The 18,012-nt window shown below is 41.3% G+C and overlaps 1 protein-coding gene across 1 annotated transcript; it reads left to right on the top strand.

Moving 5' to 3' along the window:
- Nucleotides 1-912: 912 nt before the first annotated feature.
- On the top strand, nucleotides 913-13,551 carry ptpn11a (protein tyrosine phosphatase non-receptor type 11a). Its single transcript, XM_026355474.1, has 16 exons — nucleotides 913-1,174; nucleotides 2,842-2,964; nucleotides 4,793-4,987; nucleotides 5,762-5,954; nucleotides 6,446-6,565; nucleotides 6,688-6,801; nucleotides 7,059-7,155; nucleotides 7,255-7,352; nucleotides 7,497-7,655; nucleotides 8,363-8,494; nucleotides 8,639-8,793; nucleotides 8,901-8,968; nucleotides 9,647-9,798; nucleotides 9,881-9,999; nucleotides 10,087-10,192; nucleotides 10,911-13,551. The coding sequence occupies exons 1-15, from the start codon at nucleotides 1,161-1,163 to the stop codon at nucleotides 10,154-10,156; spliced, it is 1,809 nt and encodes a 602-aa protein (XP_026211259.1). The 5' UTR covers nucleotides 913-1,160; the 3' UTR covers nucleotides 10,157-10,192; nucleotides 10,911-13,551.
- Nucleotides 13,552-18,012: the final 4,461 nt, after the last annotated feature.

Raw genomic sequence — 18,012 nt, 5'->3', positions numbered from 1 at the left:
ACATCAATGTTACTGAGTTACTGATAAAAAACAGGTATTTTAACCAGTGTTGAATCTGATGCTGTTGCTAACGTGAATGTTTGAGTATAGTCCAGACTTCAGCATCTGTCTCAGAGAAAACCTATCTGCAGAAATCTAACATGTTCCTGTTTTGTTCAGTCTCATTCATGAACAGATTAAAAAAGAGAACCACTTCAACACTCAAGTACAATTTCTAGTAATTATTGGAAGTTACGACAAAGATCTGTGTTACTACAGAGACTCAGTGTGAAACAAAAAGCAGCTGGTAAAGTTGGAGCTGATTTGAACCCCTTCATGTTGATTACTGTATATTGTGTTTTGTATCAAGAATCTGCAAAGTAACTCATGTTCAAATAAATGTAGTGAGTCTAAGTATAAGTACCTAAAAACTGTACTTTAGTACGGTGCTTGAGTAATGTACCCAGTTACTTCTCACCACTGTGAACAGGTAGTTCAATAAGATGCTTTATACACAGTTTTACACTGTGCACTGTGCAGTTATTGCTATGATTTTCACGGTAAGTTTAATTTGAGCCTTTTCCTCTATTTGTTTCCTCTTCTACTTTCTGTGATGATATGACTCTTTTATCATGTGAATTCTTGTGTCGCGGGTTTTGCCGCTGGTGCGGCCGACTATTCGCTGCGTCTCGGCGAACCGCCCGGCGAACCGCCCGGCGAACCGCCCGGCGAACCGAGCCGCCGCGTGCCGTTTGTGCCGCTGGAATCATAAAATACGCTTTTAATGAGCATGCGCGAGGTTGAAGCGATAGGTTGCTTTAATTTGCGTCACGGTGTTTGCCGGACGGGTCGAGCTGTGCGGCTTCATTTAAAGGGCGAAGTGGCAGCGAACGACGGCCGCCGCGGGTGAGAACATCTGCGCACCCTTCCATCTGTCGCATGTCTGGTGACGTCCAATAATCGACTCGCTCTGAAGTCTCCGGGGCTGAGGCCTACAGACTTTTTTTGGCACCCACAGTCCTAACGTTTGCTGTGGAGAGCTAGATTTCGGTACCCGTTTTGAGCGGGGTTTAACCGATGAAGCACTTTAATCTGTGATTGAAGCAGAAACGGTCGGAAACGTTAGCCAGCTAGTTGAAGCTAACTGCTAACTGCCAGCGAGGAAGTGAGGAGCGAAGAAAATGACATCTCGGAGGTAAGTGGGGGCTGTCTGGAAAACAATGTCTGCTGATAATGATAGCTGAGCTAGCTAGCCTTAATTAAACTCAGCTGTTTGGGGCTTTATATGCAATTAAACAAGCTCTGATTGTGCCGACGTTTCTGAAATAAAAACCAGATGGCACGGGAATAGCTAGCTACGAACGCTTTATTTAGCTTAAACCGGCAACTTAGAACCTATTCTCAAGATGTTTAGTTGGTAAACAGCATTAAACTGAACCACTGACATCAAAACTACTACCAGGTCTATTTAATGTGTGACTCTAGTTAGCAGAAGGGGAAGTTTAAACTTGCTTTGTTATGAATTTGTCCAACGAAAACCAAACTGTATAAATGCTAGCATAAAACATCGCTTTGTTTGTTGTGTTTAAAGTTGCTGTCAATGCTGAAGTTACCTCCAAGTACATTAAACTTCGTATAACGTTAAATGGCCCAGAAGAACTATAATACCTGCCAGCCTGGTACACCTGATAAGAATAAGTTGAAATGTTAAGAAAGGTAATAAGAACAGATGGAAATAACCTTTCTATAGATATTATTTACTGAGGCTACTCCAGATGGACACGACAGGAGATGGTTCGTCATGATCAGAATTTAAGGTTCTGTCAAAGGCTGAAATGCTTTATGTGGTTTAACCTGGATTTAAATGTTGTTTTATATTCCCTATAGGTTTGTTGAGCTCTGTAATTAAATGCTGCTTCTAGACATTTAGTCCAGTTCTCCTGAGGACCTGACAGACTGGGGGATTCTTCTATTAGATGACAGTCAAGTACTGTAAATGTTGTAGTTTGGTTCTAGGCTATGCAGAGAAAATGTTGGTTAGAAAAGTTAACTGCACGGTCTGTGTAGGAGTGAAGAGAAGACTATGGATTAATGAGAAAATGTTGAGCAACTTCAGCTCATAGAATCTGAACCACAAAACTTCCTCTGTTCTGCGAAGACGTGGATAAAGGACAGGCTGCTGTTACAGAATTGTGCAAACTAAGCATGATTAAAAAAAAAAAATAAGGCCATGATGAGTTTTTATTTGCAGTAACAGTGACCACCTTTTGATTTAAACACCACCAGTTATCCTCTGTACACTTTATCACAGTTTAAGGTAAATGTCAGGTGGGGTATTGGAGAAGTTGTCAGAGTTCTCCTGCACATTTAGGCTATCTCAGTGTCTTCTGTCTCTTCGTGTAACCTCACACTGACCACACCATCTGTTAATTGTTCTTATGTTTCTGTATGACATTGACTGCTTGTTGTCATGCTGCTGGTTGGATTTGGGACCATTTGGTGCTTCGCTGATGGTTCTGAGTGATAGATAAGAATCTAAACATTTAAATATTTACACAGTACTTTGTGAGAACAGAAGAGACTGAACTAAATTATGATAGCCACAGAGTTGGATAAAAGACGAGATGCTTTTTGCATTGGTTTTACCTGTTTTGTAACATGTTTAGTATTTTATCTGCTTTTATATTAAGTGTATTCTGATTTTTTACTTTGCTGCGAGACAAATCTTTCCTTGAAGTTGAAAGTTGTAGCTATGTCAATGAACTTTTAGCATTTATTAAATGCACTGTACTGCACTGTGGGATTGTAAAAATATTAGCATTTTACACACTTAGTCTAATCTTTATTTTCTTCCTCCCTCAGGTGGTTTCACCCCAACATCACAGGAGTGGAGGCTGAAAACCTCCTGCTGACTCGTGGAGTGGACGGGAGCTTTTTAGCCAGACCCAGTAAGAGCAATCCAGGAGACTTCACCCTCTCAGTACGGTAAGTGAAGACACTCATGACATGTGTAAAGCAGTCTTTACCACAGAGTACTACAGTGTATGCCTCATTTCAAGCCCCTATAAAACTCTTATACTAGTTGCAAGCCAGAAAACAAGAGCCATAATTGTTGTATGACTTGCAGCTCTGCTCTCATCTACGTGCTTCTTGCAGCTGTAGGCAGCTGTGATAAACTCACTATACACCATGTGCCCAATACTAATTGGCAAACAGAGTTAAAAGCTTAAGAACCTGATATTGCATTCAGAAGTTGGTGAAGATCAAACTGAAGATAAAAGAAGAGCAAATATTGAACTTGGATTTATGAGCTGGACACAAACACAGCTAAAAATGAATGGTAATGACGCTCCACGTGTGCTAGATGTGTAAATAAGCGACTGTTTGCTCACACATTCAACCATAACCATTTTGTATGATGCTATAATGTGCCAGTGTTGTGCTCTCAGCTTGTTTGGCTGACACATGAAAAATCAGTTAACACTTTAAATGTGCTGTTATATTTACCCTATTGATGATTCCCACACTGAATTCTTCTCCATTTTAAATGTGAGCCGTCTTGTGTGATAGCACGAAACCAGCATTTTCCAAAGAAGGAAGACAAACATTTTTACTAATAAAAAAAAAAGTTGTGGTTTTATCTCGGGGTCTGTCAAGTCATAAATTTTAAAGATGAAGTATCATTAACTGAGTTCAGCTGAAGTAGCCAGTGTTATTTTTGTAACAGTCTCATATTTTAGCCGTGCAGTCTCTCATCTCACTCCATATTTACTTCCTATGGAAACAAAACAAGTCATTTCCATGAGGAGACTAGTCTCTACTGGTTTAAACCAGCACACGTCTATCTCTTAATGTGCACATTCTGCCAGACTTAACCAAAAGTCATCCAAGGTTACATGCTACAGAGCCTCAAATCTGCCACAAGTTCTCCTTTTCTGTTTTCCGAGATAGTGGTGGTCACCTACGCTGAGTCGACACAGTTTCTGCTGTAGATCTGGTTTGTGTCACAAAGACGTGGTCTTTTTTTCCTTTTCAGTGTCGTCACTCTGCTTTTGAATATTTTCACAGTTTCTCACATCATGCCATTAGCAGAGATGATACCCATGCTGTTAGAGTTGCAACTGGCTCAAATTTAACAGGAACTTTTATCAGCACAGTGCTCATTTGGACTCATTTCCAATATTACAGTTGATTGTTACGAATACATTTAGCTGTCATTGTCATTATCTCCCTGATGGACACTGCGAAGAGACTGTGAGTTTTAACTTTCCCAACTATGAATATGACACTACTGATATAACCTACTGGTGTCTTATTTTCATACTACTTAAGAATTGCAACAAAGCCACAGCTTTACTTAAAGCTTAGATTTTATTCACCTGTGGACTTGGGCTTTACAGATAAAGACGTTTAAGTAAAATGTTTGCATCTGCGCTGTATCTACTGGCATTGAAAGCATTTATACTTGTGTCTGATTTGGAGCAGTTACACCACCACAACACTAGTTGGTGTTTCTGTTCCTCTGTATTCAGCTCTTTACCACTGTCAGTTTTGTGGTTTGCGACAGTGGCAACTAAAACTGAGCGCACCATGTTGAATTTGAAGCTAATTGATGTTGAACAGCAGTTACGTTTACTGAAATTACTAAGTTGTGGAAAACTGAGAAGATGTAGATTGAATGATAAGATATCTTTTGAAGGTGTTTCGATTTTTCAAGCCTTTCGAGGGGAAAATAAACTTCCTGCTGGAATCTGTTTGTACTTATTTTTTCCTCCAACATTCCTATAAATGGTTGCACTTTGCTTTTCTGCAGGCGAAATGGAGCCGTCACCCATATTAAAATCCAAAACACAGGAGACTACTATGACCTTTACGGTGGGGAGAAGTTTGCCACTCTGGCAGAGTTGGTGCAGTATTACATGGAGCATCATGGACAGCTGAAAGAGAAAAATGGAGATGTTATTGAGCTCAAGTACCCACTCAACTGTGCTGATCCCACCTCAGAGAGGTGAGTGGTGACGCTGGATGATATTTTTGGGCTTGAATGTAGGCCTGGCATGTTTTGGATGTCTTTTGTAATCATCTTGTTTAATTTGTTATTATTACTGTAATTATCTGTGATTAATTTCTCTTAATTGTTTATTTCACTGTTATTAACTGAGGATGAGGCGTTTCTGGGGACTTGAAATTTAACAGGAAGAAAGCCAAAACAAATTTTAATATAATTTAAGGTGTCAATATAAACCTTGAACTACTGGATGTCGCATTTTCTTTATACAGATGTATTTACATTCTGTTAAAGCTCAGGGGAGGCTGTATGCAATTCACAGCTAAACATTCATTCAGCCATTCTTTAATTAGGTCTCTAATCTACAGTTCTACATAAAAATGAAAACGTATAACAATCTCCATGACTGCCAAAGTCAGCTTTGTAATCAATAGAACAATAATGTTCTACAAATCATAGCTTGGATAGATGATCTACACTATGTACTGTCCCTGAATGCATCACATCAGCTCTACAGTGAACAGACTGATGATGCTGTTGTACACAGCGCACAGCACAACATTGTCCTGTAAACTCAAGAAATCTCTACAAAAGACGTTGGATATCTATGTCATGGTTTGGTCTTTGTTTCAGATCTGCGACATTCCTACTTGTAAACGGTAAATGTTAATAAATTTAGAAAGTACAGATTTATCCCAGTCAACAGTGGAAGCTGATGTCTCACGAGGAGTCGAGCCAAAACAGAAAAGACATGTTTTATTTCTGTTTTGTCAGATGGTTCCATGGACACTTGTCAGGCAGGGAGGCCGAGAAGCTGCTCACAGAGAAAGGGAAGAATGGCAGCTTCCTGGTGAGAGAGAGCCAGAGCCATCCTGGGGATTTTGTTCTGTCAGTCCGTACAGGAGATGACAAGACAGACAGCAGTGACAGCAAACCCAAAGTCACTCACGTTATGATCCGCTGCCAGGTAAATGCATTCCTCAACTCCTGTTGCTCTCCCTGCTTTCCCTATCCTCGTCTACATCAGAATACATAGAAACCAACTAAAACGAAAAGTACTTTTGTAATTCATGCAGTTACTACAGAGCCGTGGGCAACAGTTTTAGTTGAAACAGTATGATTTTCCAGCAAGTAAATACTTGATGAGCCACAAAATGCGCTTTTAAAGGTACTGGTATTGTGTCATTATTCAAGAACATTGGCTCAACAAGGTGAATTACCTGCAACAGCTGACTGACTGAGCAGGTCACAAACCTTTATAGCCCTAAATTCAGGATGAACATTCACCTCAGTTGTAGGAGGTTCTCCTAATTTGGCCACTTAGTAGCAGCTGATGATGAACCATAAGTATATAAATGTAGTGTCTAATTTTCTGTATAACCCGATTACTCTGAGTAATCTGGTTTGTTGTGTTTGCAAATGTACTTGTTGCTGATATGAACTTGTTTTCTTATTCAGCCAGACCTAAAGTATGACGTGGGCGGAGGGGAGAAGTTTGACTCTCTCACCGATTTAGTAGAGCACTACAAAAAGAACCCCATGGTGGAAACCCTGGGCACTGTGCTTCAGCTCAAACAGGTACCTGCCAAGTCTCTTCTTGTAAATACTGGTGTGTACAAAGCTGATTCATGTTTAACCAGTAAGCTAAAGCATCATTGGCTGCTTGTAACTTCTGTTCTGACTTCTGTTTTCCTCTGCAGCCCCTGAACACAACTCGTATTAACGCAGCAGAGATTGAAAGTCGAGTGAGGGAGCTGAGCAAACTAGCTGAGGCCACTGACAAGGTCAAACAGGGCTTCTGGGAAGAATTTGAGGTGAGTCTTTCTTCCGTTAAGTATTTTCATTCAAAAGCTCACTTGTCTTGGCTTTTCTATGGGCCTAGTCATTGAATTTGTGTTCTGTCCTTTGTGTACATTTTGTACCATATAAAAACAATGTCAGCAGATGCTAAAACCCTTTTTAAACAAAAATGAAATTTACACTATGGACACTTCTATATCAACAGATGGATAAAGCCATAAATGTTACTTAAATAAACATCAAGTAAGAGTCCTTGTTTTTTTCCATTCAGACCCTGCAGCAACAAGAGTGCAAACTTCTCTACAGTCGCAAAGAGGGCCAGAGGCAAGAGAACAAAAACAAGAACAGATACAAGAACATCCTCCCTTGTAAGGAACACTGACTGCTCTTTCACCACGACTTCTCAGTGTAGCAGTACACCTGTAGGGATTTTTAAAGGTAACTGATTGAACTGTTTCTGTTTCCAGTCGACCACACACGAGTGGTGCTGAAAGACGGGGACCCAAATGAGCCAGGCTCTGATTACATCAACGCCAATATCATCATGGTAGTATCTGCAACCATGGTAAACTCACTTCATCTTCAGGGGACACATAATTCATTCTGTACATGATAGTATGTAGATGGCTTGTGTGAAGAGCTTAGATTTATCCGAGCACGTGTGCTCCGTCAGTTTCTGCTGTGTTGACTGTTATGTCTTTATGTGCAGCCGGAGCTGGACTCAAAATGCAACAGCACTAAGGTGAAGAAGAGCTACATTGCCACTCAGGGTTGTCTGCAGAACACCATCAGCGACTTCTGGAGGATGGTATTTCAGGAGAACTCTCGAGTCATTGTCATGACCACCAAAGAGGTGGAGAGAGGAAAGGTGAGCGGTGATTACAGTTTAACTTCCTGTACTTTGGGATCACATTAGCAATCTGTGACATTTTTGTGCAAGTTGTAAATAACCTAAAAGTTTGAGGAATCAGGGACATGTTTCTGATGTAAAATGAAGAAGAATATTTAAGATTCTGAACTGTTTCAATTGAAGAGTAGCAGTCTCTAAATCATTACACAGCCCTCTTCTGACAGTGAACAAAGCTTGATATACTGATCATAAGAGCGTGTGTTCACTTTTTATCAGTCTGATCCTGCTTAGGCTAAAACTGATGCAGGTTCCTAAATATATTTCTTCACGTCAGAATTTCTTGTGTCTCAAAATCCTCAAACTTCATGATTATTTTTAGGTTTACAGAAAAATATCCAGCACTTATTTTTCACCTCTTTAAAACAACAATAGTAAAACATCACATTTTGGAAAAACTGGAATAGAGCTGTGACTAGCGATTACTTTTATTATAGATTACCTTGATGAGAATGATCTCTTTAATTGATAATTCATTTAATCTGTAACATGTTAGAAATAAGTAAACTGAGTAGTTTTGTTTGGCTAACAATCTAAACAACCCAAAGGACTGCAGGGTGATTTACAGCCATGGGAGACAAAGAAAACTGGCAAATAATCTTCTCTTGTCTGTCTGTTGAATGAGGTTTTCTACTCTACTTAAGTGAATGTGATTTGTGTCCCAACAGAGTAAGTGTGTGAAGTACTGGCCAGACATGTCGGCTCTGAAGGAGTACGGTGGCATGCGGGTTCGCAATGTCAGAGAGACGGCCGCACACGACTACATCTTAAGGGAGCTCAAACTCTCCAAAGTGGGACAGGTACGTTTTTGCGTGTGTGAGAATGTGAATAAAGGATTTGGAAGCTTGTAGTCTGTGAGATTCTCTTTCACTAAATAACACTGGTGGTTGCTTTGGAGTGTTAAATTAAATTATTACATTTTATTCTTCTGTGGGTGAATTCAGGGAAACACAGAACGTACAGTTTGGCAGTACCACTTCAGGGCCTGGCCAGACCACGGAGTCCCCACCGACCCAGGTGGTGTCCTGGACTTCTTAGAGGAGGTCAACTTGAAACAGGAGAGCATTCTGGACGCTGGACCTATAGCGGTACACTGCAGGTACACATATTGAAATCACTTCAATGAATGAGTTGCAAAATCTCTCAGAACAGGAAGCATCAGTGAGAGGACATGTTACATCAAAGACTTTCTCCTGTGTTCTGCAGTGCAGGGATTGGGAGGACAGGAACGTTTATAGTGATTGACATCCTAATAGATGTGATCAGAGAAAAAGGTGAGTCCACATGGTGCAAACAGACATTTACATTTTTTATAAAAGGTCTGGAAAAGTCCTCATGCAGCCTCCTGAAAAAAGGTGTTAGAAGGTTTTTGGTATTGTGATGCGATTGTTGCTGTCAGGATACAATCTTGTCTCTAAACTAAAGTGATTGAACTTTACTGATTGAAGGAGACTGTTCGGTCTTCAAGCGTGGTCACTGCTGAAGAGCAGGAAGGTCATCAACTAACAATGTACACGTCAAGGTTTTAAAACCAAAACCTAAATTAATAATATGATTGTAGACCTGGATGAAGGTGATGTGTCGACGTGTGTGTAGGGGACTGAGCTTGGTCGAGTGTGTATATATAAGATAATAAATCTTATTCCAGTCTGTCTTGTTTTTCATATGTGCTATTTGGATGTTGCTGAAACTCGTAACAATTCCAGAATAATGTCATTACTTCAGGTACAATAGTAACAGTTCAGTTAGCATTACAATGCTTCCTACACAGAAAATAATACATTTTGACTGAGTCATCCTTTGTAAATTTAGAAATAAGTTGGTGTAAATAGATTCACAAACACGTGTGTATCTGAAAATCCAATATTTATTTTGAAGGTTTACTTGAAGTGTTGTGCTACTAGTGCTGTGGATTTAACAGTCAGTGTGAAATGTTGTTTTCATGGCTGCAGGGGTGGACTGTGACATCGACGTGCCAAAAACCATCCAGATGGTTCGTTCTCAGCGCTCGGGGATGGTGCAGACTGAGGCGCAGTACAGATTCATCTACATGGCCGTACAGCACTATATAGAAACTCTGCAGAGACGCATAGAGGAGGAGCAGGTGTGCAAACAAACTCTTTCGTTTGTGCTTTTATTTTTTATTTTTGCTCGTCTCTAACCAGTCTCTACTTTGTTCTCTTCAGAAAAGTAAGATTAAAGGACGCGAGTACACCAACATTAAATACTCTTTGTCTGACCTGACTGGAGGAGAGCAGAGCCCTTTGCCTCCTTGTACTCCTATTCCTACTCCCACCTGCACAGAGTAAGTTATGCTGTAAAATGCGATAAACAGCGACTGTAACGTGCTGTTAAAGAAGCCATTTTCTCATTGGTGTGTGCCTGTTGTCAGGATGAGGGAGGACAGCTCCAGAGTGTATGAGAACGTGGGTCTGATGCAGCAGCAGAAGAGCTTCAGATGAGATTCACCTTTGACCCCAGTGCTCTAAAGGTTCCAGGTACAGTAACATTTATCATATTATTCTTTATCATAGAAAATAATCTCTATTCAAATAATGCCAAGCACAGACAAAGACCTAGTAAAAAACAAACAAACATTGTGGGACTGGTTTTATTTCTGGTGTTTGCTAATGGGCCACAGCTCGGTCCTTTCAGGTTGTTTCAGGGGAAATCTTTGGAATGATTTTAACCATAACTTTTATGAACTATTATTTCAGAAAATCCCAGATAAACAAAGACACAACACTGTGTTCTGTGTCTAACAAAGCATAGACGAGGTAGAAGCAAATTGTGAGATTGTGAGGGGGTCTGGAGGAGAAGCTGGAGCTACTCTAGCAAATCTGACAAATATAATCTGAACACAGAATATTTGAACAAATCATTTGTGATGCAAAACCACGATGCCTGACGGAAACATTTTCTGAATCCAGCATTGCAGGAACTAATTTGGCAAACCTGCACACCAGAAAGGTGTGATGACACACGCACTGCATGCTCAGGTTCCTAAACAGAAACTGAGTGGTCATCTCTTTATTAGGAGCAGTAAGAACGAGCAACCTGCACATTTCACTTGCTATTAGATTCATGATGCCGCACTAGAATATAAAACAGGAAATGGTGAAAGAAGCCTTAGTCTTTCTGTAGCTGAACTACATTATTTCAAACTGATAACTTAGAGCTGCTAACAAATTTGGATTTGTGTTTCTTTGTCTTTAGGATCTTGAAACCTGACAGTTTTTTTGCCAGCCACACCTTGACGCCTGAGACTTGACCATAATGACATGGAACAATGACAAAAAACAAAAAAACAAAAAAAAAAAAACATGAGAGCGACCAGACACCAGGGTCCTCGTCCTGTTCTCGCTCATCTTACATGAACATTTGCCCTCGAGTTGAATCCTAAACCACTGTGATCAACAGAAGAGCCTTGGAGAAGCCTAAATCCCCGACGAAACCACAGTTTGGGTTTGTAAATCTCACCTCAACAAGGGCTGCAAACAGCGGGGACTATCCTCAGAGGGAAAAACCCAGCTAACCTTTGCTCATCTCTCGTTTTCTATGTTTGTTTTCTTTTTTTATTAACCAAAGGAAAGTTATGTAGATTGTGTTGTAGATGAAAGTGAGGAGGTAACTGTAACAGACCTGCGCCACAAAGGATTTTATCCAGATTTCTCAGCCAATTCAGCGTCTATTCTGTCTGTTAACGGTTTAAAACAGAGACAAACATTTCCAGTGGTTATTGTCTGGTTTTCATGGTTATATAGAGTAAAGTTTCTGAATGAAGAAGGATTGGTATTGTAGTGTTAAACCACATTCACTGATGATCCACTGACTTCTAAACACAGATTTTTATTTGTCACACCACAACCGCCTTGAAGAGAAATGTAAATCCAGGCTGTTCGGAGTGTGAATTAGCGTTTTCTGTTTTGTAATTCACTTTCATATGTTGTCGGGATCCACAGTGTCTGTTAAATAACCATTCTGAGCTCAAGCCGAATGTCCTTAATGCTGCACTTTCATTAGCAGCATGTAACAGTCAAGCCTTGATTCACCGGGTGGATTTCTAAATGATCCGATGTGGGATTTGGAGTTTGGAGTTTTCCTGCCTGTGTTATCTCAGTTACAGGCCTCGCCACAGACAGACGGCTGCCAAAAGAACTTTGTTTTTTAAGTTTAGTTTTTTTAAAGTGCATATTCCATTTTTTCCATTCTCTTAAAGACGAATGCCTTTTGTGTACCATTGCCTATTTTGAGCACCACATTTCACAGCTTTGGTCGTGTAGACGAGTCGTAGTCAGTTCAGTAGTTAATAGACACTCGCACCAACACACCAGTGTACAGGTTTCTGCAGGAGACTATTTTCTTGTCTTTTTGTTAATGTTAATCAAACTTTGACATTTTTGCTGAGAGTCAGGTGAGAAAATGTAAACCACTCTTTGTTTCTGGATGCTAAATATGATTAGCCAGGAGCCAGTTAGCGTAGCTTAGCATAAAGACTGGAAACAGTGGAAAGCTAACTAACGTGTTATATATTTTTTATAGTTGTAATAATAAGTGTAGGTTTACGGTTTCCTTTTCCATCTGTCAGGAAATGCTAATCAAAACCGTCCTGTTTTGTATTTTAGCTACATTTTTATTTGGCACAATAAAAGCCAACCTTTACAACTACTTCTACAACCTTTATCTGTTAATAGAAATCAGGATTTGACTTCTGAAAATCGAGTTGTCGTCACTCTGTGTTTCCCTCAACTCCCTGTCATTATGCTAAGCTAAGCTAAGCATCTCCTGGCTGTTGTATTTAGGAGAGAGTGGTATCCTCATTTTCATATAACTCAAAAATATCAAACTGCTCCTTTAACTTCCTGTTCAGTCAGCTGCAGTATTTAGGGATGGTCTTGTGTCTGGTTCAAGCCTCCCAGCTTCTGCACATGCGCTCACATCGCTACGCCTTGAGAATCTGCAGTGTTGTGATTGAACTGACTCTCAGTCCCTCTGTTGGGGACAAACGGGAGAAGAGCTGCTTCCCTCGTTGCCTTGAGGGACAGTTCTCAACCCCCACTGATCCAGGATCCAGCAGCTTCTTTGTGTAACGTTTAAGTAAAATCATGACATCGGTGTTTTCGGTGGCTGCTTCCTCCACAGGAGGACTCTGCTAACACTCAGCTGCTGCTGCTGCTTCACAGCAAGTGTTCTTTGAAACTTGTCCTGGGTGGACGCCATTCACCGACTGTAGTGTGGTGTACTGTATGCAGTTTTATCGTCCACAGGATGAGTTGGTATTTGTCTAACGTTGAGTGGAGTGCGTGCTGGTGGTGTTTTTGTGTCGTGTGTGTGTGTGTGTGTGTGTGTGTGTGGAGAGAGGTGTGTATGTGCGGCTGGTAGCAGCCATAAGTTCTTGGATATTTTGTTTTCATCCCTAGTGATAAAACTGCTTTCCATTTATCATGTAAGCAATTTAGATGCATAGACGTGCCTTCTATGCATATGCCTATGTGTATGTGATAGCTCTTAATAAAAAAACAAATCAGTGCTCTTTAGTTTCCACCGCCATTCAAGAACCTGTAACACTTAAATGTGAATTTATTTCATCCTGAACAAAAAAGGAAATACGGTGATCGCAATGCAAACTATATTTTTTAACATGTATATTGTACATGAGTACCGGGTAGAGGAGAATGTACTTACTAAAACATATCTACTTGCCAATAAGATAGACTGTATGTATATTCCTACAGCTTTCTCTCTGTGACACAGGAGGCCTCTCACAAAGCTTAAGAGGTCTATTGTATGACTTTCAGTGCAGTTAACCATGTTAACTTCCTCAATAACAATAAATGGCTAGCTCATGCCTCATTAATTGGCTTTGTTTTTGTGTCATTTACACATTATTCTATTTTTTATTTTTATTTTTTGCAGTTCATAATATAACAAACCAGTGTTTAGTAGCTGTGATCTTTGTCCTCTATTAATTATTCTATCCATTTTTAACCTAAAGTTTCTTTTGTCCTCTCAAAGTGATGGAAAAGAACCAGGGGTTTAAATGCCGAGTGCAGTTTACAAAAATAATCTTCAAGTGTTTCCTCTCCTAACCCAGCTGCCCCTTGTATTTGAAGGTCCCCTGCTCTCCTTGCTCCTGGGTGTGTTGGTTCACACAGACGCTGCCCAGTCATCAGACGGCCCAGAGCGACACGCTGCCGCGACCAATGTCTCCTTTTCTCATGCACAGACTTTGCTAAAGTGTTCAAGTAATTAGGAGAGTTTTGTGGAAAAGAAATCAATAAATGCAACTTTAACTCTCGTGTTTTTGTCATTTTCTTCCGTTTCATGAGATTTATTTCTTTTTCTCACAGTTTTCTCCTCTTTTGATTTTTCTTTCCTTTCAGACAAAGTTGGACATTAGCAGGACAAAGTCCTCAGGGGCAGTTTGAGGTTTTCCACTCATTCACGAGACTCATAGCTCCACTAGGGCGACTTCACACCACCACCGGGGACACAAGTTGACATCTCTTCAGAAGATGGATGAACACACACACACTTTGAGGCAGTGAGTGAACAAGCAGCATCTGGACATTTCCTCTTCGGGACTTAATACCCAGGGTTATTAATGACATTACTGGACAACGATGTGTGAATGTACGTGAGCAGGACAAGCACAAACCCACACACTCCACACGTCACTGACCTTAAGCTCTCAGCATGTGGGTCATGTATTTGCCATTTATCCTTCGTTTGTCATTCACAGAGCTTCCCTGTCTGTCTGTTTCTGCCCCACTGGTCTTTTTTCAGTCCTCTTGAGCCATACCAACATTTGAGTTTTGTCCAATCCACTCATTATACCACTCTGTATAGATACCACAGAAAGCAAAGATGACGTAACTGATTACACCTTTACGCCTGGCTGTGGTGGCTGAACCTGTGGCTGCACGTATGTTATCCGTGCAGATAGTGTTTCACACATCGTAGGTCACAACCACAGCCTTTACCTGCTCCCAGACCTTGGGATCTAATCTCTCTGAAACAGCCTCAGCAGCAGCTGGTTATAACCTGGTAGCACAGTGTAGAAAGAGTGCAGCGAGGTTTCCTTTCTTGTAGAGTGTTTGACTTTTGTTCCTGTCTTCACCTGGTCCTCCTGCAGTAATACAGCAGGTTTCCTGTCTTCACCTGGTCCTCCTGCAGTAATACAGCAGGTTTCCTGTCTTCACCTGGTCCTCCTGCAGTAATACAGCAGGTTTCCTGTCTTCACCTGGTCCTCCTGCGGTAATACAGCAGGTTTCCTGTCTTCACCTGGTCCTCCTGCGGTAATACAGCAGGTTTCCTGTCTTCACCTGGTCCTCCTGCAGTAATACAGCAGGTTTCCTGTCTTCACCTGGTCCTCCTGCGGTAATACAGCAGGTTTCCTGTCTTCACCTGGTCCTCCTGCGGTAATACAGCAGGTTTCCTGTCTTCACCTGGTCCTCCTGCGGTAATACAGCAGGTTTCCTGTCTTCACCTGGTCCTCCTGCGGTAATACAACAGGTTTCCTGTCTTCACCTGGTCCTCCTGCAGTAATACAACAGGTTTCCTGTCTTCACCTGGTCCTCCTGCGGTAATACAGCAGGTTTCCTGTCTTCACCTGGTCCTCCTGCGGTAATACAGCAGGTTTCCTGTCTTCACCTGGTCCTCCTGCAGTAATACAGCAGGTTTCCTGTCTTCACCTGGTCCTCCTGCGGTAATACAGCAGGTTTCCTGTCTTCACCTGGTCCTCCTGCAGTAATACAGCAGGTTTCCTGTCTTCACCTGGTCCTCCTGCGGTAATACAGCAGGTTTCCTGTCTTCACCTGGTCCTCCTGCGGTAATACAGCAGGTTTCCTGTCTTCACCTGGTCCTCCTGCAGTAATACAACAGGTTTCCTGTCTTCACCTGGTCCTCCTGCAGTAATACAGCAGGTTTCCTGTCTTCACCTGGTCCTCCTGCAGTAATACAACAGGTTTCCTGTCTTCACCTGGTCCTCCTGCAGTAATACAACAGGTTTCCTGTCTTCACCTGGTCCTCCTGCAGTAATACAACAGGTTTCCTCAGCTTGTCTTAGCACATCTGCTTCACGCGGGGTCCAGTGGCTGTGTGGAGACAAGACTTCTCTCTAGCTTGATTTTTATATTCTTGACTTCACGATTACCGTCGACTCTATGTGACGGCAGGATTTTCATTTCTCGTTCAAATGTTCCTCATTTGCAGAAACTGTTAACAGATGACTTGTACGAGCTGCTTCCTTCCTTGTTATAGCTCATGTTGATCATGAAAAGCCTTTTAGTTCTGTGAAGGCACAGAGGTAACGACTTCTACCTCTACATGAAGAATGTTTCTTCTGCACGGAAGAAGCTGTAACTAACCCTCCTCAGCTGCCTCTTCTCTTCATCTTTATTATAATTACACTCACATATTTTGGGGATTTCTTGCTCACGGGCAGCCCTTTGGTCATTTTCATGACTTACCACCACAAAAGCTCTTGTTTTATCCCACATAAAGTACTTCTGCAACATTTGCAAACCTGATTCCATCACATCGTGCATTCGTCAGGACGCAGCTTCTTCTTACTGTGCAGTCTGTCAGACTCCAGTTAACACAGACTGGCAGTGCTGAGGTACTCCTCAGCTGGTCTCTTCTTTAGCTTATATAAGCAATGATGTGTTTGCATAACGGCCGCTTAATTATGTAAATAAGTGAAGAAAAAATCTGACACTTTACACCTCAAGCTAACAGTTGAATTTTAATTAACAAATTGGTTCATTTGTGGTCAGATCTACAGGGTGTACTGCAAGTTTCAGCTGGATGTACGTGAGTGTGTGTCCTCAAGTAGTGGAGTTCCCTTCCTCTGGAATAACCTCCCTGCTGACGTCAGACTGTCTCACTCTGTAGAGGTCCTGAAATCTAAACTTAAAACTCACTCATATGACACAGAAGCCCACAAGAAGGAAGACCTGTGGACTCCAAGTGGACCTTCAACAAGGCAGCATCCAGAAAAAATACCAGCTGGAGTCCCAAGTCCTAGATTTGGCCCTAAATAAATTAATATAACTGAAAATTAATTGAAGCTTTCAGATCCTTCACTCAAGTAAAGTTGCAGTACACTGTGATCATCCTGCATGACAAGCAAAGATCCTTAATGTCTAATAGACAGATTAGATCTGTCTGTTGAAGTTTCACACAAATCTGAGGTGGACGTTGGAGCACATTGTGACCCGGATTTATTATTATTACAGTCTAATCAAGTCGTGGGTGAAATGTGACAAGACCTCTGTGCAGAACAGAACAGGAAACCTTTGTAGCATTATCACACTGTATCAAGACTATAAGTAACTAAAGCTCTCAGATAAATGAGTAAACAGATATTTCCCTTTCAGTTAAAAAGAACACACTACAGTACTGAGGATGTTGAGATGCTCGGTCTAACATCAGTGTTCTTCACATCTTCTCGCTCGCCAACAGCTTGGGTTGGCACTTTTCCAAGGCTGAGTTAATGTACTGCTAGCAGAACTGTTTGGCAAATTAAGTGTGCAGCGTAGTGTATTTACACAGCAGCAGGCGCAGAGAGGGAAGCCAGAGGCGAATTGTTTGACATTATAATGAAGGAACCACAAGAGGGCAACAGCCGGCCGGCCACCGCGGCCCATTCTGCATGACTGGCAGCTGTTTAATTTGATCTAAACCTTTCTAGGGCAGAAAGCGGTCCTCTGGGACGCACTAACCACGATTCAATACGTCAACGTGGCTCCACAGACGCTGCGGTTTGTGTCAGTGCCGTCTTTCACATGCCACCGTAACATCCCACGTGTGTGTGGCTTTGTTGCTCCAGTGACCGTTCATGAAAATGGCTTAAGGTTAACTCCTGGTTACTTCACTGAATAATAGAATTACATAATCATTATGGGCCCTAATTGCACAGTGCAGCAGGCCTATTGGATTTGTATTGTATCGTGCATAATAGGTGCAGCTGTTTAACTTGAAGGAATAGAAAAGAGCAAATATCAGAGAGGATTCCCCTGAGGTGCATGAACAGCAGCTTTTTACAGCATGTATACAGTCAGAAAAGCAGAGTTACAGTAAATGCATGGGAGTGGGTTTAATCTGTCCAACAGTAACAGAACGGGTATTTGAATTGTTCAGTTGGTGATTGTAGGAGAACACAGTGGCCTATTAATAAAATAAATGAAATAAAATGGAATTGAATTAAATTGAAAATATGTCTTTGTTGGAGCTGCAGAAACAGCTGAAACATTTGTTTTGTAGGAACTGGAGGTAAAATAGTCAAAACTGAAATGAATGTATGTTTATGTAAAAC

This window comes from Anabas testudineus, chromosome 12, assembly GCF_900324465.2.
Source record: "Anabas testudineus chromosome 12, fAnaTes1.2, whole genome shotgun sequence".
Classification (NCBI taxonomy): Eukaryota; Metazoa; Chordata; class Actinopteri; order Anabantiformes; family Anabantidae; genus Anabas; species Anabas testudineus.
The sequence above is the reverse complement of the archived record's forward strand: the minus strand, read 5'-3'. Positions and strand labels throughout refer to the sequence as shown.